Source organism: Cygnus olor, chromosome 5, assembly GCF_009769625.2.
Source record: "Cygnus olor isolate bCygOlo1 chromosome 5, bCygOlo1.pri.v2, whole genome shotgun sequence".
Taxonomy (NCBI): domain Eukaryota; kingdom Metazoa; phylum Chordata; class Aves; order Anseriformes; family Anatidae; genus Cygnus; species Cygnus olor.
The window spans coordinates 44,863,063-44,882,224 of NC_049173.1; the positions used below are offsets into that span (position 1 = coordinate 44,863,063).

Here is a 19,162-nt window from a genome sequence, read left to right on the forward strand (position 1 = left end):
AGCTGAGGTGACGGAGCCAGGCTAAAACACTGACGTACATGGCAGGAGAACTAGAAACAACAATCATTAAAATTGGAGGTTCCTACTAGATGGGAGAAAAATCTTGTTCTGAGGCTTATTTAAACACTGGTTCAGGTTACTCCAAGTGTTTGTGGGCTCTCTGTCCTTGGAGGTATTCAGGATCAGATTAGACAAAGACCTACACAGCTTAATGTGAATTCAGCGTTGACCCTTGTTTGAGCAGGAGGTTGGAGTAGATCTCCTGAGGTGCCTTCCAACCAGAGTAATTCTGTGATGACTTCAACTCGGGCATTGCAACTTTGGAATTAATCAGCAGGGAGGAAATTCTGCCGAAATGCAAGAGGAGGGGAAAACAGGCGTCAGTTGTTTCTTCTGAAGGAAGACTGACTACCAGACGGATGGAGGGAGGAGCACACGTGTTAATTTATTAGTGTGTGAGAATCATTAAAAGCTGTAAACAAATATGTTTTGAAATATTCATAAACACATGTTGTGCACTTGAGCTGTATTGCTAATTAAGGTATCTCTTCAAAGGAAACATCATGGGAATTATGTAAAGAATTTCTAAACAATGCACACAAGACCACGATGTCAGTACTTCTGGTTAGCTGCTGCTCTTATTCCCCTACCTTCCTCCGTGCCCAGCGACCAAACAAAATTATAGTATCTTCAGATCTAGCCCATTTTTAATGAAGTAAAGAATGTGCCTGTTTGCTTTGGCAAGCACAGAAAAAGTGAATTGCTTTTTCTCGTGTCATTTTAATTGAAGTTGTTTTTTGTTTTGTAAATGAACTGGCCGTGAAGTATGAGATTGAGTAGTAGTCCATAAAATGGTTGAGAGCTTGTTTAATAGTTGGTTAATGAAGGTTATAGAACTGTTAATTCAGTATCGGATGAGAACTTCCTATTTTTGAGTCTTCCTGAAAGTACTGCTTATTTTCTTTATACTGATTCCTTTTTATTGAACGTTTCAATAGTTTTATACATTATTGCAAAAAGCAGGCAAACATTGATTTTTTTGTTCTGTTTTGGAGTGTGTGAATTGAAAGTCGTGATTCTTTAAATGCCAGTGTTCCTGTGCACAGATTAAGAAAGTTTTAAATGTAGAATTTTAAATGTGTTTACATCGTTTAAGTCAGCGTTACACTTCTCTTGCTTGAAAAGAATTTGCATTCTTTGCTCTGTAGGTACATACATTCTTGGTGTACATCGAAATTACTGGTCTGGCTCAGTCAGGTGGAGGTTCCTTTAGTCCTGTGTAGTCTCGCTGGCATAGCGGTTGAGAAGAGGTGCACTAGGTCAATCTGTGGAATAAAATTATGGAGTGGCAGAGATCACAAAATTTACAGGGCTAACTCTAAGAATGATCATCTTGGCTGCTGTAGTAGCAAATGACTCCTGAAAAATTCAGTTGGTCACTGTAGGGGAAGGAATTAGACTGGGGAGAAACAGGCAGGCTGTGATGAGATGGCACGCGTTCAGAAATGGAGGCAGTACAATGAGAGTGAGAACCTGGCTGCAGATGCCAAGTTGGCAGCTACTGTGTGACTCTTAGGCAGGCTAAATATTAGTATAGCTGTTGTCACTCCGCAGAAGGCTTTAAAATCATCAGAGAAGCTGTCTGAAAACATCTACTCTCAATACGTGGTGTCAAACAAGCAAAAAGAACTGAAAGAATTGAAAAGAGAGCGTATGGGGAAAACGATCCTATAGTGTAATTCCATGTTATGCACGCAGCTTTAATAGGACTTACAGTTTGGATCAATCTGCCTTAGAGTAGAAAAGAATTTGGAAAAGATACAGCACAGGACAGTAATGGTAACTTCTGGTTTAAGAACGACTAAACTGATCAGCTTAGAAAATTTCAGAGGAAGGGAAATTATAAATTAAAACAACAAAAAAAAACCATGATTGGTGCTGACAGAGTAGAGAACTCACTGCTTGTTAACACAAGAAAAAAAATCATGAAATCTTCAGATACTGAGCATAAAACCGGTATGTTTTCATGCTGTACATTACTGAATTATGAAGCAGCTCTCTGCCATGAGTTGTTGTAAAGACCACAATAAATGACTTAAAGGGATTTTAGCTGTATTAGTGGAGGATAAATCCCCAAATGGTGATTACGACTCCTTACGCAAAAGCATTCGTAGGAAGATGGGAGGATACACCACAGAAAACTTGCTCCTTTCATCTCCTGCTGCTCCTACCTCTCCCCTCAAGTATGTCCTGTGTACTGGTGTGGAAACGGGATATTGTGCTGGCAGGCCTTGGTCTGCTTTGGTCCCTCCATAGACCGCATTAACCTCAGAAGGAGAGCTGTCAAGTTTAGATGAGTGAACTACGGCATCATACTTGAAGATCTTGATGTAACAAACGTTTCAGAGACCTGCTTGGATAGTAACAACAAACAAACAACAGCAAAACCAACAAAAGCCAGAGAATTGAAGTATTGCTTAAAAGTCACATCATTGGACTTCTAAGTGCATGTGTGCACACAAATAGAACAAACTTTTTCTGTGTGTGCCTTAGAAGAACAGCATACTGACAGTTCACCAACTGTTTCACGAGGTGTTATTTTCTAAAATATAAGAGCAGGAAAAATTATTTTTGTATGAGGAATGTAAGAGACAAATTCAGTTAGTGTAATCCAGAATTGCAGCACTTAGCTGCTGTTCTTGGAAGAAGATGCCTAAATTTAGTAGGCATCTCCTGAAAATTTTCAGAAGTACTGTGTTAGCTTTTCCAGTATCTCAGAGCTGTAGTGGTCTGAGCAAAGAGGTGTCTACTGTGTGGTGAAATAGGGGAAAAAAACCACCAGATACTACCACAGAGCATCTCTGTCTCCACAGCAGCCCAGTCCAAGTATTCAAGGTTTAAACTCTCTTACTAAACAGTGACTGAATCAGACTTTACAGAAAATGCTGTTGCAGCAGATTCATTTCCCTTTGTGCAGAAAGAAATGGAATGGTATTTGGATAAAGCACAGAATACCCTGGGGCTGTGGGGGATCTAACTGAGAGTTCTCCTGTACTAAATGGTCCTAGCTTGTTCTTATCTACCAGCTATTTTTTTTTATTTTCTGTTATTCCTTTATTTACAACTTCAGCAAGAGCAACACAAAGTATTTCTGTTTCACAGCATTTGGGGCACATTTTTGAAGGCAGGTTTGAAACCCCTCCAGCTGTGGAAATCGTTGAATTCTGCATTTTGCCCTGTACCACCAATTTGTATCTCCTGGTGCTTTTTGAGGAAATCAGCGAATAGTGCTCTGTTTTTTGAAAGGACAGTTCTGGTAAATATTTACAAGAAAAGATTCTTGGCTACGGATTTGGAAAGCTAAATGGAAGGTTTATTGAAGAAGAAATACTCAGAAGTTGCTACAGTAGCTTTGATGGAGCCTGTAAAAGAGATGTGTGAGTTGTGGAGGCATAAAGAGGGAGAAATGGAGTTAGAAGAGTGATAATTGCCAAATGAATTGATGCAACGTTCCCAGCTATATGAAGTAGTTAAGTGCATTCTGTACTTGGAGCGTGTGAGCAGGAATTCCTCGTGTTTGTTGGTCATTTACACACTCTGAGACTGAGGTGTGACCAAGGAGTTGCTGTATTGACTTTATAGTGTAAAATGCATTCAGTTACTGGGCTGTGATGGTAAAGAGCCAAGAAACTTCATAGAGCTCTAAAACTGGAATTTTTTAAATAAAAGCATGTAGTGCTATGGAGATGTAGCATATAGATAATTTTGCACCTGTAAAGATGGAGAACTCTGGACTATGAACTGGTTGTTTTCCTTAATGGTTTCCAAATCGCCAAAGAAAAAGATTATGGGTAGCTGTGATTAGCAGGCTGGATGCTTTCGTTTAGCGAGTAGCTGTGGGCAAAACAGATAGTGATGTGATAGGATGCATAATCAATGGGGTGGAGCGAGCGATTGTGAGTGTGTGTGTCTGTGTTTGTGTGTTCAATAATAAAGGTGTGGGTCTGTATTGTAATGTTATTTACCTAGGGTGGCTGCTAGAATTATGACAACTCTGTAACACATAGTAAGGCAAGGTAATAATGAGCAGCCTGGAGAACCTCTGCTTCCTAACACTTTTCTCTTCTCCTGACTTATGCTTCCTAACACTTTGCTCCTCTCCTGACTTACTGTAAATGGAGTAGTGTAATCAAAAGACAATTGGTATTTCCCATTTTGATAACAATTACACTGATATAGTACTACCATGTAACTTTTTAGGCACTTAGATTTATGTTCCTACTTACGGCTTCTGAATAATTATGGCCAGCTCTGTTTTGCTCTGTAGTACATAACCTTGTTTTATAACTGTTTTTTCCCTCCTTCTAAGGATTATGTACTGAAGGCCTGTACCGTGTCAGTGGTAATAAAACAGATCAAGACAACATTCAGAAACAGTTTGATCAAGGTAATGCCCCATTTTTATTATTTAAAGCCAAAACAACTTGAATTCACCATGGATTTATAAGGTAGTGCAGTCAGTGTAAACGAGTTACACTTTGAAACTGATTTCTATAGTACTGAGTGCTTAATGCTCTGGTAGGCTGTACTGATACAGTTCAGGTTGTAACTACTGAAGCTGTGTGTAAACTAAGGATGGGATCGAATCTTGTAGCCAATTAATGTTAAAACTGATTTTAAGTGCTGCTTGTGGAATTTCTAGGTGCTATTCTAGTTGTATAAATGAGTTTAACTGCAGTCTGAAGTGCTCACCAGTCCTAGGCATTAAAGCATTCACTTCCCTCCCCCACGTCCCCCGAATGTAGAACTTTTTGATAATTATTTTATTGAAAGCCATCTGAATAATATGGATTAACAGTTAAATCGTGATAATGAATTTGTAATACCACCTTTCTCACGCTGGAATGTACTGGAATATGATCAGTGAATAATGCTGTTCATTTGGATGTATTGAGAAGGGTCAGCATTATTTTTTCTTTCTGCTTTTTCGTTTAATTTATGATCAAAGTTGATCTTTCATAAAGAAAAAAAATCATATTTTAAAGCCCTCTTGGATATTAGTTATGAGATTGAATCTGTGTGAAATAGATAAAATAGATGAAAAAACTCCTCCTAGATGATAAGGAGAATAAATGTACTTTTTTTTTTAATGCCTCATTTTGTGCTCTTTCAGATAATCTGAATATAATGCTAGATGTCACCATATTAAATGATGTTATGGGTGGAGTGGACTTTAGAAAAGTTTTAAAATTATCTGGCATGACTTCTGCAATGTTATAAAATTTATTTTAAAAAAATCTCTAGTTATAAAATGAGGCTTCTGTTATTTGGGAATTTAGCAGTAGGTTATATGGCAATGTAGAATCACTGTGTTGTTATTGTCCTTGCTTAAAAGGCTTTGTGATCTTGTTCATGTGGCTACATGAACTCAGCAAATTTTGCCAGTTTTTAACAAAATTTGGGGAAATAGATTTTAAAACTCATTCTTGGGCAAAATGAGTTTTCAGAAAATAGTTAATGTCAAATAGAAGTGATTTAGATCCGCACAGTTAGACAACTTTTTTTCTGATCTGCTTTCTTAATACTGTCAGACTTGTTAAATTTGATTTCACGTGTGTCGAAGTGACGGTATCTTACCCACGGAGTATCTTACCCACTGACTCACCCTGTCATGTGTTTTTGACAAATATTTGGCAACATTTTCATTTCCAGCATTTTCTTCAATAAATTCTTGCTTTCATAAAATGCTATAGAGGATAGCTGTAGGTTTTACTTACAGTGATGTTTAATTTTGTCTTACAGATCATGATATCAGTCTAGAGTCTATGGAAGTGACAGTAAATGCTGTGGCTGGGGCTCTTAAAGCTTTCTTTGCAGATTTGCCAGATCCATTAATTCCTTACTCTTTACACCAAGAGTTGTTAGAAACATCAAGTAAGTAATAATCTTGTTTGATTTTATTTTTTCACATTGATTGCCCTTATTGCAATTTTTAGTTCATTGTAGTTGAAAGGGCTAGCTGCATTGATTTTTATCTTTATTTTTTATAATTGCTTAGGTGTACCCATTTCTTGTTAACGTTCTTTCAAAGTGATGGAACTATATGATGAAGTAAACTTGTTATATTAGTTTTTTTCTGAATAAGTTGTGGCCTGTTATTTCCAGTTTACCTAGGAAATTTAATTGAAGTAATCTTTTTTTTTTTAATTCTGTATTAGTGCTGCATATGATGAAAACTCTTGGAAATCTAATGTAGTTAGTTATGTAGTTGTTAAGCAGGTGTGTATGTAGGGGAAACGCCCCTTGAATTCATCATGGCTTCCATTCAAAGTAGTCTGTAGAAATCTGACATGTATATGGAATATTATGGTAAATCTGAGATGTTTTTTAATTCTTTTTGAACTCCACGTAAGATGAAATGGTTAACTGTGTTTACAAATGCTTCAAAAGCTTTCAGTGAAAATATGACTAAATTGTTCCCTTTTCTTAAAGAGTATCTATCCCTCTTGGGATCATTTCTGGGTGCCAGCAAACTTTTAGAAAAGCACTGCTATTCGTTTTTGCAGGGTACAGCTGTGACATTCAATATTCATAATGCTTTTTGTTCAAAATATGAAAATATCAGTGCAAACCTAAGGCTTGGGCCTGGACTTGATTTAAGTATATTCCCTTAGAAATTTTATATTTTTGTATGACAACTCTAAACACTTATTTTTAATATTTTTGCTGTACTTTTCAAGCAAATCCCTTATTTACTATATTTCTGGTTAGGTTTTATTTTTTTCTTGATTAGTTAAACTTCAGTCAAAACATGCACTAGCTTAGAATATGCAATAAGCTATTGTATTGGTTTTACTGTTTTCCAATGCAATTGATACCTCATTACATTTCTCTTTGGGGTACATTGAAACATTTAATGTTACTTTAAGGCTAGAGTACGTCAAATTAGAGTTGAGCTTGTATTCCTTTTCAGATACGAGTCGTCATGGAACGGAAGTACATTCTGTAGAATGTATTGTTTACAATATTTTAGTGGTATTTTCAAAAGTGTTTTGGCAGAAGTGTTAATTTTACCCTAATAATTTCTTCTATTCATTTAGGTTTGAGATTTTCTGAGATGAGTGGGACAGGCTTTGATAATTACATATTACTTAACTGTAGCATACGAAGCTTAAATAAGAATTGAAGTCTTTCTTTTGAAACAAACCTTTCTACATAGTAGGATATGGCAAAAATGTGATAATGTACAATAGCAATTTATGGAATGTAATTTTGAGAGAGGGAGCTAGTGATCTTTCATATGAGAATATTTGGTGGGATAGTATGGATTCTTCTAATTCTCACACCTGTGCCAACAATTTGGTTGCAAGAGAGTCTTGTTTCCCCATTTTTCTACTATAAAACTGGTAAGTTCTGGAATTTTGTTTGTCGATAGATCCTGAGCTGTCTGAACCCAACTGCGAGTTCATTTCAAGTTTTAAACCAGTATCAGCTTCTCACTGTATATAATTTGGTGTCAGAAGTAGCGCTGATCTGTTCTAAATTTTCATAATATGTTATTTTATTCTATAGTCCTTTTACTGTTGCTTCTTCTTTTAAACCCAAATTAATATTCCTTGGGCCTGTGTAAAGCTCTGTTCTCCTTTAAATAGTATACTTAAAATAGCTGCACCAGGCTTATTCGTAATTGTTTATTATTTGACTGGTAAGCTTAAGACTTTCTAAGTTTGTTAAAGTCTTCCATAACCCAAATCTTCGTGAAACTTGGGTCTGTATAAATCTTTTAGGTATAGTGTCACAACATTTTGCAAGCATAACCCTGTCACATTGTTAGTTGTTATTCTGCAAGCCAATGAGTTAAGTGCTAACAGTCTGCTGTTACAAATAAATAAATCCATGTAAATACAGAAAAATCTTTTTGTGTTTAGATGGCTGCCTCTCTATGATGAAAACTTTATTCTTTTTAAAGTATATGTAAATAGGAATTTTATTAAATACTTTCTCACTTGGTATTTCTCTGTGGGTATCTTATCTGTACTTCTTATAGTAGGAAAAAGACAGCAACGCTATTCAGAATTTCTTTCTAAATGTATGAGAAAATGTTGCTTGTTTCTATATAGAGATCCTGGATAGGACAGAACGGCTCCATGAGTTAAAGGAAATTGTGAAGAAGTTCCACCCAGTGAACTACGATGTCTTCAAATATGTGATAACGCATCTAAACAGGTTTAGTATTTTCTACTAATTTTTTTTAATTTGTAACAATTGAAAAATAAATGTGTTAGTAACTGTTAATTGGTGTATATCACAAAAAAGCTGAAAGAACAAATCTGCACAACTGTTGCAGATCTCTTTTCTAAGGAAGTAGCTATTAATGTTATAGGCTGATAAGGTTTGAAGGAACATGGAGGTCATTTGGCCTGATCCCCCCCACCTCCCTGCCCGTTAAATCAAGGTCAGCTTCAATCAGCATCTAAAATGTAGCACTAAAAACACTCGCTGAATGACTAAAATGTAGAACAAAGCTGTAAGTAGCGGTAAATTGCTTACATTTGTATCCTAAGTCTTGCCTCTTGCATGGAAATTTAATGGCTTTCTTTTCAAAAAAAAATCTAAAATAATCTTAATACTTGTAGATGTATACTATCTGATCTGACCCTTTATGTGTGCAAGTGTACAATATGCAGTCATAAAAAATATAGAAAGACTAGCTTTTTCTTATTCATCTAAAACAGTGGATTCTCTGAAATCCACTAAATCAGATTGTTAACTACGTTATTAAGAGTTATGAGGAGAGACTGAAGGAACTGCAGTTGTCTAGTTTGGAGAAGAGGAGGGTGATCTCTCGTTTTTCAGGTGGCAAGTGACTAGGATGTGAGGCAGTGGCCTCAAGTTGCAGCGGGGAGGTTTAAGTTTGGATATCAGGCAGAACTTCTTCACGGAACGGGTGGTTAGGCTTTGGAACAGGCTGCCCAGGGAGGTGGTGATAGACCCCGTCCCTTGACATATTTGAGATATGTGGATGTGGCACGCAGAGACATGGTTTAGCAGTAGATTTCTAGTGTTAAGTGGATGGCTGGACTTGATGATCCTAAAGGTCTTTTCCAACCTAAATGATTCTACAATTTTATTTTCATCGAATATATGAGAAACTTTGAAATTTAGGCACCTGCTTTACACTTCTCTCAATCACAACTGTAGCCTTCTAAAGCTTTATGAAGTTACTCATTTTCCTTTGCAGGGGAATGCATTGATTTTTTCCGTTGTAGTTTTTCCAAATAAAAATTCGGTTTTCTAGCCCTAAAATAGATAGAATCATATAATTAGAATTATTTCATGCATTTTTATATTACAGACTTGAAAGATGTGCTGAGGTAAAACGAAACATCACAAAGTTGACACAGTAATTAGATAAGTCACCTGAAATGTTTCAGTAGTTCTTAATGGACCAGATAGGAACTTGGATGTCACTTGAATTCAGTGGAATAGTGTCAGTCTTGCAATTGTCAGAATTCGTCAGCTGGTCACCTGTTTGCATAGCACAGTTGAGTGTACCAAAAGTCTAATTGCAGTGTCAAGTACCCAGATTGCTGCAAGTAAAAGAGCTAAACGCAATTGTTAAAAATCCTGAATAGGTTCTAATGCATGCACAAACACAGACGAATGAAATATATTCATCACAGAACCTACTGGAGAACAGAAGTGATGTATATTGGCCTTTGCTCTCCGGTCCGTTCTCATCCTTTTAAAGATGATTGATGCACATACAGGTTGCTAGTAACAAAATAATGTTTTTAAGTACGAGAGGCTGTCATTTTTCTTCTCATTTGCAGTGGCAGGTGTGTTCCATTCAGCAAGAGAACTGCCTGAGCATAAACAATTGCATGTGTATGGCAGTAGATACAGGATCTTAAAAGAAACTCAGACCTTTTCTTGTAATTAAATTCTTTATAGTCTGTATTTATTTTTAAGAGATTAATTAGGGGTGAATTATTGCTAGTATATGATTGAAGTTGAAATGTGTTTTTTGAATGAATTTCTCATTAAATGAGCTAAAACACTCTTCTACGTGACTGAAGAGTTCTCTTTACAAACTGCTATTTTCAATGTTTAGCTTTTATTTCATATGTCAGCAGAGTGAGAAATATGCTATTGTTGTATGGTTAATAGTGAGTGGTTGGTGATTGATACTATTTTGGTATATCCACAAGCATAGGACTTTGTTATTGAAACAAAGAATGCAAGTACTGTCCCCATGACTTTGCTCTAGACATAAAAGACCATGAGAATGCAGTAAATAGCAGCGATGAGATGAATATTTCTTCAGTGTGATAAGCACCTTTCATAGTGTGCTAGCTGTCTAATTGTGGTTGATTAACTGTAAGTAGAAGTGAGTTTTAAAGACTTTGTTGAAACAGGATGGTGTTGTATTGACACTGGCTTTAATTTTTTCTTTTATAATGGCTCCCTTTATACATAAGAGTTAATACAGCACAGTGTGCTTCTGAAGACTATGGAAAACGTGGTTGTACAGCTTTTGAAGTCTGATCATAGGTATACAGCCTGAAGAGTGGAGTGGACGAAGATGGTAGGGTCAAGAGAAATAGCAAGGCTGAAATACAGACTCTTCATTTTCATTTTGAATGATTATAAAAGAAGATGAATAGACATTTGTTAAGCACTTACAAGAAGATTCTGAAGTAGTATGGGGAAAGTATGGTAGGAGACGTAATATTTATAAAATAAAAGTAATATGAATATTACTTTTACTCAGGAATGGTATCCCAATATCCTTTGGACCAGATTTATTCAAAACAGGTTGAGAGGCAGTTTTTGTGTACCCTCACACAATTTGGAATAAGTAATGCGCATGCTAAAATACAAGTCTATCCTTTATAATTACCACTATACATGCATTGTAAATGAGTGAAAATATTTTCTTATAGCCATAATTGTAGTGTTTACTATGGTTTTCACAGCTTTTCAATCTATGGACTACAGCCAGCTGTCAGAAATTCGTGCAGTCTGCTCTTGCTGATCATCAAAATAGTCACTGACAAGTTACTAAAGTTTTTTTCTGTCTATTTTTGCACGACAAATGTATCTCAGTTACCTTTGTCTTGTCTACTGTAATACAAGAATTGTGTGTTCCCAGTGGAATAGCTTACTTGTTTGGCAGGTTTATTAACACCAGATTTTTCATGCAACTCTCACTGGTCACTTCTAGATGAAACTGTGATGTTACTTCGAGCACAGAGTATTTTAGTTTAGTTTATCTTCTGCCCGAGAAGAGTCTTATGTCAAAAGCAACCAAACCATCATGCTTACAAGTATTCTAGAATTCATCAGGCTCTGTTTCTCTCCTGTAGTTCATACAGCACCAACCTAGGGAAATTGATTCAGTGAATCCATTCCTTGCAGAGAGGTAGAATTTCCAAACTTAGGCTCATTCTTTTTCTGAACCTTTTCCTGTCATCAAAATAATGTTTACAAAGTTCATAGAATCATTTAGATTAGAAAAGGCCTTCAAGATCATCAAGCCTAACTGTTGGTTAGAGAGCAAGAGCTCATCAGAGTAATCTGGTACTTGTGTTGTATCTTGAAATTCTTTTGTTACTATGTTTCAACATGATGTTTACCTTTTTTTTGGGAACTTGTGTTTTTCTCTTCCTTAGTGTCAGTTCTTTCCCAAGTGAACCGTTTTCCAAATGCAGTTCCCCAACCAGTAAGAGACGTATTTTGTTATCAGGCTTTTGAATTTGGAGCATTTTTTTTGTTTTGTTTTTTTCTGTGGTATCAAACCATTTGAGTAGATTCTAGTGAATTAATTTGACCTAGAAATGTATTACTTTGTAAACTTTATACATATTTCATGGAATTTTATGTAATTCATAAAATAGTAATGAACTCACCAGGAGAAGCTTCTTTTTCTTGAGGTGTGATAATGGTAGACTAAGGAACTGATCTCTGTGGCACTCAGATTGATCCCTGCTTAAAGAATTTTTTTATTTTTTAAACTATCTTGGTTTATATAGATTGTCTTGACATGGAATAATGTTCTTTAATTCCAGTGTTTAAGATACTAGTCTGGTGTGTAAACCTGTGCGTTAATTGGCAGTTGAGGCAGAGTAACAACCTGTCAGTTCCTTCCTCGTTTCCACAATCTCCCTTTCAGTTGTTCCCGTGAAGTTCTGGAAATTTGGAACTGAGGTTGAATTTATTAATTGGAAAAACATAAAAACAAAGTGAAACAAACAAAATCTGCTTTCCTAGGGTAGTGTTGTGCTGTTTTACTAAACAGATTGGCTCACAGAGGGGTGTGACAGGTGCCAAACCTAACAAGTGTAAGCAGAGAAGCCTGTACTTCTCTGCATGTGGTAGGGAGAGAGAATAGGGAAAGAATTCCTCCTTTTGTTGGAGCTGGACAGTATTAGGTTAATTCTGTTTCATGGAACTCTTCCCCATGTCTTGTATTGGCAAATCCGCAGTTTCATAGGGAATGGATTTTTTTCCTAAAATTATGTTGGCTGATATTAGATGGACTGTCTTTTAATTCTTTTTTTATTGCTTCACTCTGCACTTTTAAGAACTTTAATATTTTATATATTTAAAATATTTTTATTCTTTAAAGCTCAAATGCTGCTTTGTTTAGAAGCTTCTGTGCAAAATGTGTATGGAATAATATTAATAGTTAATTTTGCCGATAAAATACTTGCAAAAATACTTCCAGGTGAGTTGTTTTGCCTTTCCCCTACTAGTTAATAATATATTTATTAACTTCCTGATCAGAGTTTGGTTACAGTTGCAGTAGCTGCTGCTGGCATGTTAAATAGTTATCCTGGCTCAGCCTAATTCAGCATCTTGTGAAACACAGCAAGTGACTACAAGAAGAAAATGAGCATAGAAATAATAATTTAGCTCATTTGTGCTTGCTTTAATAAGCAGCAGATGAGCGAACCAAGTCTGATTAGACATTGCTTTGGAAGAATGCTGCAATAATCACAGGAGTTGCAGTGCTACTTGCTTACATCAGAGAAGCAAAATAGAGATTTTGGAGCAGTGTGATTGTGGTAAGTCATAGCATTAGAAACATTAAATACCAAAAGAAATGGAACGGGAGAAAGAATTACAGCAGAATTGCCATTCCAGGGGAAGAGTCTGTAATGGAGAAAAAGGTCCAAGTTGAAAGTTAGTAAGGAGAGGGTGATAAAGCTGAATATTGAGCCTGTTCCTTCTGCTTCTTTTGTACAATCTTAGGAGGCTTCTGAGTGCACAAGTACAGTAACAAAAATTGGCATGGTAACAAAATAGGATAAAAAAAAATCATTTTTCTTCAAGGTTGTGATTCAATAAACAGTAGTAGCTATTTTTCTAAATAAGTTGTATGCAGCAATTGTGTACTTGTATGCAGTTGTAATTTAATTGTTTTTATGTGCTGAAAGTTTGAATATCCACAGTAATTAAAGCAATCCATCCCTTTCCTTTTATTATTCCTGAATGGTTGTTGAAACCCGTTACCAGAGAGCTTCCATTTTGCATTAAAGAGTAATTTAGATACTCATTTGAATTCTTCTGTTTGTACTTTTTTTCTTTTTTTCATATTAACTAGCAGTAATGCAACAAGAGGACCTAGCTTTACATAGGCTACTTGTCTTCCTCAAAATGACTTGGACCTGGGGTACCTGCTCCAACCAATTTGCACTGATGTGGTCTTTACAGCTGAGGCAAATTCTTTTGCTGGCCAGCATGAACAAAAAAAAAAAAAGCAGAGATGTGCTGTAATCAACACTTGGTATTATTGGTTGTGTGTTTTAACATATGATCTAATGTGATCCCCTTTTCTTTGAGTATCATAAATGTTGGTCAATATCTGGCTGTACAGCAGTAAGAAGCGGGTTCTGACATTCTTCTCCTAGACAATCTACTTGACTTCCTAACACATGTAAGCCTGTGGCTGGCTGAGGAATTTGTAGTTTATTATTGTCACTTCAAAATGTTGGTGTGTGTTTAAATACTTCTGGTTGATTGCATACCATTTTTAATTCATTTCTGTGCATGTCATTCTCATTTCAGGGTTAGTCAGCAATATAAAACCAACTTTATGACTGCCGATAACCTGTCGATTTGTTTCTGGCCTACTTTGATGAGACCCGATTTTGAAAACAGAGAGTTTCTTTCTACCACCAAAATCCACCAGTCGGTTATAGAGACCTTCATCCAACAGTGTCAGTTTTTCTTTTACAACGGAGAGATTGTAGAAACACCGAACCCAGTGGCGTGTCAGCCACCGCCTTCCAACACAGTGCAGATGGTGGAGCCAATGGTACCTCTTCAGTTGCCGCCACCGCTGCAGCCTCAGCTGATACAGCCCCAACTACCAGCAGACCCTCTCGGTATTATATAAATAGATGATTGCAGGCAGCCTGGCACTGGACAGTAAAGAAAAGCTATAGACGTGCATGTTTCAGGATACAGTAATGTACTTCATATTTATGAAAAATAATTCTCATCCAGCTGATTGGACATCTTTTTGTTCTATCCCGTACTGTGTTCCTCATTTGTACACACTGCAGATAAAAACTATGTGGTAAGCATGACTGGAGAGGTTTAATTTTTAAAAGCAAAAATAGCTATAAAGTACAAAGCTGCTGCTGCATGATACTTTATTGCAATCACTATATCATTCCTGTGACAATTTGTCACAATATATTGTGAATAAAATTTTTTCTATAGAAATTTAATGATTAAAAATTACATTTATGAAACATTCAATGCTTACAGCCTGCTTTATGGCTGTTTTTGTTATTTAACATGCTATTTTTGGCAATTTTATTCACATTCAAGCATTCTGTGTAAACAAATAAAGCCCAGCTATAGTTTATTTTGTAATCTCCTGGCTACTTATGTGACGGTAGGCTTAGGATGGTTTATGGAAGAATGCAAAATGCACTGTTGAGAATTTTACAATTCCTCACCTTCCATCTTTACTTGTAAGTAAACCTGTGGACAGTTTGTTAAGGGTGGGTGAACTTGCTTATTATTTCTTACAGCACAATACCAAGGACATGCTTGTTGTAAAAGTGAATTTCAAATACTGTACAAAAGTTTTGATGTTGCCTACTTATTTCTTTATGTTCCATTCCTGAACTAAACATTTTGTAAAACTCAATTCTGTAAACAACTGCATGTTTGAAAGATCATTGATGGTCTTGTAAACTTAATCTAATATATTTTAGATATTTTAATTTTTCCCACTTGGGAATACATGTAGTGTTTAGAAAATAGTTCATGACATTTTCATATAAGGTTATATAACTTTTCATACATAAACATGAACTTTGTTGTAGTAAAATTCTCTAAACCAAACAATGTTTTAATCTAGGACTTCAATTAATCTATTCTTTAAATCTATTTTTATGTGACCCTTTAAAGATATAAAAAATGCATTGCTAATACATGGCAATAAATACTTTGGGTACTGACGATTAACTTCTTTGGAGTGTGTATATATATAAAATCACAAACTTGTATTCATTTTTTTTTCCTGTGGTATGTTGTACTAAAAATTCAAATGACTGATTTTTGTTTTTGCACCATTTTTTTTAATGATCTCTTTTTTTCATTTATTTTCCTTTTACATTGGTACCAATTTTGCTGTAAAAGAATGCTGCTTAATTTAAATAGATCTTTTGGTTAAATATTTTGTTAGTGGTAAAAAAAAATAAAATTAGAAGGTTACAAATTGTAGCAAAGGAGAGACCATAGATGATCACTATTTGTGATACTTCATAGCAGCTTTTTTTCTTTCATGCTCAAAATACACCTTTTTAGGTTTGCAAAGACGACAGTTTTGGCTCATTCAGCTGCTAGAATGTTCTGTGTAGTTTTTTTTAAAAAAGCTTTATGGTGGTCACTGTTGTAATCTTCACTTATAACAAGATTTAAGATCGTCTTGTATGTATTATAGTAAATAGATGATTTTGAGACTTAAGGCTCTTAAGAGTTTGATTTGCTTCATTTTCATAAAATAAAAATTGCCTTTCCCTCCCACTTATGTCCTAGGTATTGTACTTCTAATTATGACTTGGAATATCATTCTAGATTACTATGATACCATAACTTGGCTGCTGTTTTAAGTTACATGTATATTATAAATTATCTTGATATTGTGTTATATTCTTGCAATTATCTTTTCTAAGAAAACAAAAAAAAAAAAGAAAAGTCAACCCTATTCCCATTGCAAAGCACACAGGAGTTAGTAGTACAATAAAGTCTGTCCTGTAAATTGTAGTATTCTTAACTTGTTCTACTTTACATCTGTTGTCTATATAGCTTTTATTTATAGTTGTCAGTCTAACATTGGCATGTTTAGCAAAGCAAATGAAACTACGAGAGTTTTATAAACTATTTCTAGGTTGCTAAAGAATTTATTTTTCTACTATATATGGTATAGACAAAGCATCACCTGTACAGGAAACAAGGCTATTTCTAATAGAAGTAAGCTTAAAAATAAATGCCAGTCATATCCATATTTAAAAGTTCTATACATAAAGTACCTTCAGTCTTTGTAATGTGAATTACATTTTAAACTTTCTATCAAGTCCAAGGTGTTTGCCATAATATTTATCTAACCTTTGAATACTAATTTTTAGAGTAATTGACATTCCATTTCATGAGCTTTCACATTGAACCTTTCACATTGAACTCACCATCAGTAACATTCTTCTTGTGTATGATGTTATGGCTAAATCACGTATTTCGTGATTTGCTAAAAAACGAACACATTTGGCCAAATATGAGAGTGTTATTGCATTTACCAGATAAAACATTTAAAGAAAAATAATAAGAAAGCACAGCGTGTGACTCTTGGCTGTCACATGGCAGAGTTCCTGCATAGGATTTGCATTATGCAAGTGTTGTATGCAGGAATGTGGATGTGTGTGTGTATGTACACAGGCACATGTGCACAGACTTGCACGCACATACACCCACAGAGTAAAGCTTCTAAAGGATACTAGGAAATTAGACCATTGTTATTAAAGTATATAATAGAGCTTTCTCTATTATTTTTGTTAGTGCTATAAAATGAGGAAGCATGTCATTATATACAAACTCCTCATATGTTGGGTCATGTAGTCCCTTCTAGTTTTAATGGAAATACAAACAATAATAACTATATTTTTTAAATGTGAGCATTTTTACAGTAATATCTATCTTGATAAAAATACAAATGTATATTATTTTCAGTTGAGCATCTCAGTGACACTTTATGGAGTACTTTGTCTTTTTTTTTTAAATGTAATTTTGGTATAGGCATTCTGCAGTGTGTTGTTTTTCAATGTTTTACCGATTTTAAAGGCCCACACTTGAGTTACAAAAGCGCCATTTTAAGAAATGGTTAACAGATTGTTTTAAAATTCCTTACCCTTCATGATCTTGTGGAATTTTAACATATATAGTGTAAATAGATCACAGATGTCAACTGGTATGAAAAGAAACTTCTTTTGTTGTACGTTTTCTCCATTATTTGAATACTGGTTGCTAGAAAGTTATAGGTATGTTTATTTTTAGTTGCTGGCATTTAGCTTCTAATATTTATGATAAGTACGGAAAACTTATCAATTAGAGATGAAAAAATTTGGCCTTAGCTTCCATGCTTATTTCATTTTTTTCAGTAATTGTGATGCTGTTTGTCAACTGAAAAAATTACATATATATAAAATTTTTTAAGGTGAAATGTTGTTCTTTGTTTATAATGTAATCCTTTGTTGCTACATCAACAGAATACTGCAGTGGATTAAATATCAGTGAAGCTTATTCTGTATAAAAGATGCAATGAATAAAATACTAAGATGCTTACTGTGTATAATGTTCAGTTTAGTTGCCTACTAAATTTTTGAAGGCAAAAGCACCCTGTTCTCTCTCACATACACAGAGAAATTTAGCCGTAAATCTTGCTAAACTGAGTGCATCAAATGCCTAAGGAATTTCTGGGGGAGGGAGGGAGGTGGGGTGGGGAAGGCAGGAGTCTCTCTTTTTGAATCTCTTATACTTCTTTTAAACTGCAGAAATGTATAAGCATTTTGCACACAATGTGAATTGAATGGCGTACCCCGTTCTGTATGTGATGTAACCCTCCATCAGAGTGGAGACACGCAGACCTCCCACGTGACCGGACGGAGGGCGTTCTGTTTTTCTGTTCAGTGCATGGTAAATTCTGTGTAAATTGTTACATTTTGCACTTGATTGAGCTGCTCAGCAAGAAAGGCTGTGATTATGGAAATCAGTTTTTCCAATTTCTACCATGCTAGAGGAATGGTTAAAAAACAAAAAGTCTCTTTTTGAAATTATTTCGTTCCTATAGACTTTCCTATAGAATTTCTAAGCCTGCAGGAAAAACTGCATCTTGAGGTCAGCTTTAACTTCTCAGCATTTCATATCATTGGTTGTAATTCTCCTCCTAACTGTATGGGATAAATCCAACTTGATAAAAAATAAATAAATAAACTTGATAGTTGTACTGCTTTTAGTTCTTGTGCATGCAATACCTGTGCTTAGTTTGTTTCTCTGAAGTGTCTTTTGAGTAGTATGAGTAACACAAAATTAACTGCAGAACTTCCTGCCAGCCTTCAAATCTGAACACTGTTCAGATTTTATTGTAAATCTTAACACTCTCAGATACTGGAACATTTTAATCTCTAATAGGATTCATCTTACCTGTAACTCAGTGTGAGGCTCTCAGTTAGACTGTTCTATCAAAAGACATCATCTCAGCTGAATCTGCAGCATAACGCTGTGTTGGGGCTGCACGACAGACCCCACTCTTCTGATGAGCAGCTGCCTGGAGAACCAACACGTGAAATAAGTCTTCATTTGTGCCAGTTTTTTTTTTTTTTCCTTTCAAGTGATGTGTAGGGTTTCCATGGAATCAGAAGGGATGAATTTGATCTGTCATCCTGGCTAGTGAAAGTAACCACTTCCTTTTTTTTATTGACAGTTCTTTCCCAAGGATGTGGATGGTGCATGTTGGAGCTCTTTACCCACACGTTTCTTTCCTACCTGTTAGATGCACTGTGTGTGTGGGGCCTGGTGCTGGTGTTGCTGAATTGAATGTTACTGGTGCCTAGCCAACATGCTGGTGTTCTTATGGGTTTAACATACC

At 35.5% G+C, this 19,162-nt stretch overlaps 1 protein-coding gene across 3 annotated transcripts in view; it reads left to right on the plus strand.

The window, feature by feature from the left end:
• Positions 1-17,859, plus strand: part of ARHGAP5 (Rho GTPase activating protein 5) — a 47,941-nt gene extending 30,082 nt beyond the window's left edge. For all 3 annotated transcript variants that reach the window (XM_040558224.1, XM_040558223.1, XM_040558225.1), the window contains 4 exons: positions 4,370-4,447; positions 5,803-5,934; positions 8,121-8,226; positions 14,074-17,859. In XM_040558224.1, coding sequence (XP_040414158.1) covers positions 4,370-4,447; positions 5,803-5,934; positions 8,121-8,226; positions 14,074-14,404 — 647 coding nt within the window. In that variant the 3' untranslated portion in view covers positions 14,405-17,859. The remainder of the gene's footprint in view (positions 1-4,369; positions 4,448-5,802; positions 5,935-8,120; positions 8,227-14,073) is intronic.
• Positions 17,860-19,162: the final 1,303 nt, after the last annotated feature.